Source organism: Piliocolobus tephrosceles, unplaced genomic scaffold, assembly GCF_002776525.5.
Source record: "Piliocolobus tephrosceles isolate RC106 unplaced genomic scaffold, ASM277652v3 unscaffolded_29065, whole genome shotgun sequence".
In the NCBI taxonomy this organism is placed as follows: domain Eukaryota; kingdom Metazoa; phylum Chordata; class Mammalia; order Primates; family Cercopithecidae; genus Piliocolobus; species Piliocolobus tephrosceles.
Genome location: NW_022312160.1, coordinates 2,249 through 8,440, shown reverse-complemented (window position 1 = coordinate 8,440; position 6,192 = coordinate 2,249). Strand labels below are relative to the sequence as shown.

The following is a 6,192-nucleotide window of genomic DNA, read 5'->3' as shown; positions in this document are numbered from 1 at the left end:
AAAAAAAAAAAAAAAAAAAAAAAAAAAAACACAAAAATCAGCCAGGCATGGTGGTGCACACTTGTAATCCTAGCTACTCAGATGGCTGAGGTGCAGGAATTGCTTGAACCTCAGAGGTAGAGGTTGCAGTGAGCCAAGATCATACCACTGCACTCCACCCTGGGTGACAGACAGAGCAAGACTCTGTCTCAAAAAAAAAAAAAAAAAAAAAAATCATCTGTCCTATTACTCGCCTGGCTCATTTTCCTCTAGTCACACTGGCCTATTTATTCCTTTGATGTGCCAAGCACACTCCTGTCTCAGAGCCTCTACCATTTCCTCTGCGACTGGACTGCTTCTTCCTCATGTATCTGCATGGTTTGCTTTTTCCTCACTTATTCAGGTCTCCACTCAAATGTCCTCTATCAAAGGCTTTCCTAGCCACAATCTATAAAACAGCAACCCTACTCTCTACTGGTTACTCTCTTTCCCCTGTCTTCTTTCTCTAACACAGCACATATTTGTTTACAGAGAGCATATGTTCTGTTTACTGCTACATCCCCAGTGACTAGAATAGTGCCTGGTAGTATGGTAGTCATTCAATAAATACTTTTTATTTTGAGAGGGAGTTTTGCTCTTGTTGCCCAGGCTGGAGTACAATGGTGCAATCTCAGCTCACTGCAACCTCTGCCTCCCAGGTTCAAGTGATTCTCATGCCTCAGCATCCCGAGTAGCTGGGATTACAGGTATGCGCCACCACGCCTGACTAATTTTTTGTATTTAGTAGAGATGGGGTTTGAGCATGTTGTGTCAGGCTGGTCTTAAACTCCTGACCTCAGGTGATCCACCTGCCTCGGCCTCCCAAAGTGTTGGGATTACAGGTGTGAGCCACAACGCCTGGCAAATAAATACTTCTTACATAAATGAATAAATGTAAAAGGAGATTTAGGAAGAAAAACAAAGAGTTCAGTTCTGAACATACTGAGTTTAAAGCATCCTCTTTTGGTACATTTAGGTAAAGTCATGTGGAAATTTATTTACAGGCCAGGGAAAAAACCTGTAAATAATAATAATAATGGTAACTTTATTTATTTATCTACATATGTTTTTCGAGAAAGGCCCTCACTGTCACTCAGGCTGGAGTGTAGTGGCATGATCATAGCTCACTACAAACCCAAACTCCTGGGCTCAAGTGATCCTCTCGCCTGAGCCTTCTGAGTAGCTGGGACTACAGGCACGCACTACCATGCCTGGCTAATACAATTTTTTTTTTTTTTTTTTTAGTAGAGATGAGGTCCCACTATGTTGCCCAGGCTGGTCTCAAACTCCTGGCCTCAAGTGATCCTGCCTCAGCCTCCCAAAGTGCTGGGGTTGCAGGTGTGAGCCCCTATGCATGGCCCCAATAATGGTGATATTATTAAACAACTAATAAAAGTACTTACTGGACACTTGTTATGTCCCAAGTGCAGTGCGCAGCAGAGTACATTTAAGTCATTTCATTCTTACAAGAGGTCAGCAAAAAACAAACAAACAAAAAATACGTGACAGTGAGTGACAAGGGCAGATTAAAAAAAAAAAAAAAGATATCTGAAAAGATATCCCTCAAGGAAGGGATAAAATTCTTGGAGGATTAAAAATTTGAAAGCTGGCCGGGCACGCTGGCTCACACCTATAATCTCAGCACTTTGGGAGGCCAAGGTCGGTGGGCAGATCACTTGAGGTCAGGAGTTTGAGACCAGCCTAGTCAACAGTGAAACCCCGTCTCTACTAAAAATACAAAAATTCGCCGTGCGTGGTGGTGGGCGCCTGTAATCCTGGCTACTAGGGAGGCTGAAGCACGAGAATCGCTGGAACCTGGGAAGTGGAGGTTGCACTGAATCGATATCATGCCACTGCACTCCAGCCTGGGTGACAGACTGAGACTGTCTCAAAAACACAAAACAAACAAACAAAAAAAAACAAAAAAGGAAAACTTTAGATATCTGTGTGTAGGAAAGAGACAGACTGGTGATGCAAGGAAGGACTGGGCTCCTTATGAGTCTTTCCCGTTATTTTTTATCCTGTGTCCCTCTCACCTTCATGTACTTGTTGAAGACAGTCTGGATCTCCTCATTGATGCTAGGCTGCAGGACAGCTCGGAGGAGATCCATAGAGATGGCAGGATCTGTGAAACTGCATTCAGGAGGGAGACAGGGTGAGGGGGCATGTCGGAAACATATTCTTTCTCAGCCTGCCCAGTCAATTATGGACATAGAATTCTTTAACAATACTAGACAACTTTTACTGAAAACTAGCTACATGCTTAGATTTTGTTCAAATCACAGAGGCATGACTTTATTTCATTCTCATAATAACTCCATGAAGTGGGTATTATTTTCAGTTTTTTTTTTTTTTTTTGGACGGAGTCTCTCTGTTGCCCAGGCTGGAGTGCAGTGGTGTGGTTTTGGCTCACTGCAACCTCCGCCTCCTGTGTTCAAGCAATTTTCCTGCCTCAGCCTCCCGAGTAGCTGGGATTACAGGTGTGCACCACCACGCCCAGCTAATTTTTGTATTTTTAGTAGAGACCGGGTTTCTCCATTTTGGTCAGGCTGGTCTCAAACTCCCAACCTCAGGTGGTCTGCCCGCCTCAGATCCCCAAAGTGCTGGGATTACAGGTGTGAGCCACCGCGCCCGGGCATTTTTTTGTATTTTTAGTAGAGACGGGGTTTCTCCATGTTGGTCAGGCTGTTCTCAAAGTCCTGACCTCAGGTGATCCGCCCACCTCAGACTCCCAAAGTGCTGAGATTACAGGCGTGAGCCACCGCGCCCGGCCCAAAGTGTTTTTATGAAATATAATACTTATTATACAGAAAAGTCTATACACTTTAATGAGTAATTACAGTGAACATCCATTTCACCACTACCAGCATCCCAAAGGCCCACCTTGTGCTCTCTCCCTTCTCTGAGATGGATACTATTAATCCGTCTTTATAGTTGAGAAAACGGGCTCATCAGAGGCTGCATGAGAACACAGTTGTCTGACTCCAGAGCCTGTGCTCTTAAACTCCATGCTAACTGACCTCTTAAGAGCCCTCAACCACAGAGCCAGTGAATGTGAGGGGTCTTAGGTATTTTTTATTCCCCAACCCATCTCCTGCGCCCTTCCCCATTTCGTAGGTGAGTTCAGAGAAGGAAGTGACTTGACTAGCTCAAGATCACACAGAGTTACAGTATCGGAGTCTCCTCTTTCTCACTCCTGTGCTCTTTCTACAGGCTGTAGATCTCCATAGCCTTGTGCACTGCGGATTCCAAAGCTGCCATGCAAGCCAGTGGCTGGGATACAAGTCCCATGCAGGGCCAGCCTTACCTTGTTGTCATCTGTGAGCGGCGGCCCCTCCGCTGCACCTGCCGGTGCTTTATCATTATGTTCCAAGGGTTCTGTGGGGACCAACGGAACAAATGTCACTGCGGCCTGTGACACTGGCATGGGGCGGAGGTGGAGGGTGGCTATGAAGTTAAACCTAAACATTCCTGCTTCTCAGATCCGTCATCATCTCCCCCGCCTTGGGGTATCGGGGGAGGACAACAGTTGGAAGGCCCCCTCCACAAAAGAGGAACTGAGGAAGTTTCCTGCCTTAAAAGTCCCGACCCTGCCTTCTGGCACGGCAGGAGGAAGGGAAGCAGTGTTTACCGAGGGTCAACTCTGTGTCAGGAGATGTCCTGGCCGCTGTACCCGCCTTTATCTTCCCATCCCACAACAACTTTTATGAGACAGGTACTAATCATTTCCATTTTATAGAAGATGATCCTGGGACTCGGGGTCGACAGAGCTGGCCCACGTCACCTAGCTAGGAGGGCGGCACCAGAATTTGAATCCAGGTCGTCAGGCTGCGAAAACGCCAATCCCCCCTGCAGCTCCAGCCGCCGCGTTCTCGCCCGCGGGCCAGGGTCCCGGGAGCCCCGAGGCCCTGCCCGGCCCGAGCCCAGACCTCACCGGGGGCGCTCTCACCGTGAGAACCAGCTGCCCCGCTGCGCCCGCATCCTCCAGCTCCAAGCCGCCCCGCTCGGTCCCGCTGGGTCCCCGCGGCTGCTCGGCGTCGCCAGTGGCTCCCATGGCGCCCCCAGCCACCACAACTTCTCCGGACCCTGCCACCGGCCGGAAAGTGGCGCCGTGACGTCACTGGAGCGCGCTGCCCGTCCGCCCGGAAGCGCGACGCGGGAGCTGCGGGGTTACCATGGGAACCGAACCGCCGCGCCTCGCCCGGGACAGTTACACTTAGAGGCCTTGTGGGTGGAGGTCGTTGGGGCTTCCTCTCGGGAGGGCTGCCCCTCGATTGTGGAGTGTGGGTGTTCAGTGGCGGTTCAGTCAAGGGACGTTTCCCGCTGGGCCAAGGCCTGTGGATGACTGCGGGGTAGGAGGAGGGGAGCAGGTTTCTGTAGGCTGGGGTTGGGGAGCAGAGGGAAGTGTTTGGTACAGCGACGCCTGCAGTTCAGTGTTTGAAGACTAGATTTTAATATGCTCGGCCAGGGGCGGTGGCTCATGCCTGTAATCCCAGCACTTTGGGAGGCCGAGGCGGGAGGATCACTTGCAATCAGGAGTTCGAGACCAGCCTGGCCAACATGGCGAAACCCCGTCTCTACTAAAAATACAAAAATTTGCCGGGCCTGATGTTGGGCGCCTGTAATCCCAGCTACTCAGGAGGCTGAGGCAGGAGAATCTCTTGAACCCAGGAGGCGGAGGTTGCAGTGGGCCGAGATCACGCCACTGCACTCCAGCCTGGGCGACAGAGGGAGACTGTCTCAAAAAACAAAAAAACAAAAAAACAAAAAAACAAAAAACAGGCATATTAGGCACATGTTAGGTCGTCATCAAATGTTAATTATGCCGAGATTGTGCAGTAAGCCGAGATCGCACCACTGCACTCCAGCCTGGAGGACAGAGGGAGACTCTGTCTCAAAAAAAAAAAAAAAAAAAAAAAGCATATTAGGCACATTAGGCCATCAACAAATGTTAATTATCTCCATGAGCCAACATCAGTCTTATAACAATAAGGGCAACTTCCTGGCTCCAAACTTTTTCATCCCATTAGGGAGGTTTTTACCTTGTACCTGCCTATAGGACTAAGCAGTGCCAGTGGACACCATTAGGTATCACAGCTGACCAAAGACATAAGCAGGACTGATAAAGAAAAAAAGAAATAGAGGAAAAAGAAATAAAGGGGGTATATGTAGGCAGACTATCTGAGTCATACATAGCAACTGTTCTCTTGAGTTCTGCCAGCTAGCCTTCATACAGTCCAAGAATGGCCTGTGTGGGCTAGAGGGACAAAGATGTAGGTGTTTGGTGCTTTTTCATTAGTTCTTAACAAATTCCACTACTGCCTTTCTGTAGGTTTTTGATAGTTTCCTCCCCTCTCCTTTTTTTTTCTTTTTTGAGACAGAGTCTCACTCTGTTACCCAAACTGGAGTGCAGTGGCGTGATCTCCACTCACTGCAACCTCTGCAAAACCACTGAAGTGCAGTGGCCCAATCTCAGCTCACTGCAGACTCTGCCCTCTGCCTCCCAGGTTCAAGCTATTCCCCTGCCTCAGCCTCCCAAGTAGCTGGGATTACAGGCATGTGCCACCACACCCAGCTGATTTTTGTATTTTTAGTAGATAAAGGGTTTTGCCATGTTGGCCTGGCTGGTCTCGAACTCCTGACCTCAGGTGATCTGCCCACCTTGGCCTATTTGATAGTTTCTGAGTAGTCTGTTCCATTCTGTCTTTTCTGGGTTGCTAGGATGAACAATTTTGTTATGCTTGGTTATGTTATTAGCTTTGGCTATTTTCTTAAGCAGTGTCATGAGTCCCTCCCTCTGTCATTTGGGCCAAAGCCAGGTCCTTCCAGTGCCCTTTAGGGCACTCTTTGATTCTTTTCCCAATGGCCATCCTTCCATTTTTCCAGCCACCCACTAGGTTTCTCATCATCCAGGAATATTGTGTATATTGCTTATAGAGTTTGATCCTCCTATCACATCTGCCCTTTGGAAGTGCCAGGAATTTCCCCACACTCCAGCAGCCAATCCCTCTTCCTGTTGTCAGGAGAAGATATTCTTGGTAGTATTGTGAAAGGGAAGGCTTTGGGACTGGGTTTCGGGCCATCCCTAGTCCTGCCCATACCTCAGCTGATACTCTGGGCAAGGTGTACAACTCTAGCCTGAACTAAGCTCTCGTCCCAACTCTCAGCATCATC

At 48.6% G+C, this 6,192-nt stretch overlaps 1 protein-coding gene across 1 annotated transcript; it reads right to left on the bottom strand.

Moving 5' to 3' along the window:
* Positions 1-1,327: 1,327 nt before the first annotated feature.
* LOC113222054 (deoxynucleotidyltransferase terminal-interacting protein 1-like) lies at positions 1,328-4,133 on the bottom strand. Its single transcript, XM_026451388.1, has 4 exons — positions 3,968-4,133; positions 3,326-3,396; positions 2,055-2,151; positions 1,328-1,480 (listed from the first exon to the last, which is right to left on the bottom strand). Exons 1-4 carry the CDS (start codon positions 4,070-4,072, stop codon positions 1,466-1,468), a joined length of 288 nt encoding a protein of 95 aa, XP_026307173.1. The 5' UTR covers positions 4,073-4,133; the 3' UTR covers positions 1,328-1,465.
* Positions 4,134-6,192: the final 2,059 nt, after the last annotated feature.

Excerpts from the sequence above, each read along its gene's own strand:
- LOC113222054 (XM_026451388.1), bottom strand. The coding sequence starts at position 4,072 with ATGGGAGCCACTGGCGACGCCGAGCAGCCGCGGGGACCCAGCGGGACC. Across the intron at positions 3,397-3,967 it reads CGGGGCAGCTGGTTCTCACG|AACCCTTGGAACATAATGAT; the intron begins GTGAGAGCGCCC and ends TGGTCCCCACAG. Across the intron at positions 2,152-3,325 it reads CGCTCACAGATGACAACAAG|TTTCACAGATCCTGCCATCT; the intron begins GTAAGGCTGGCC and ends TCCTGAATGCAG.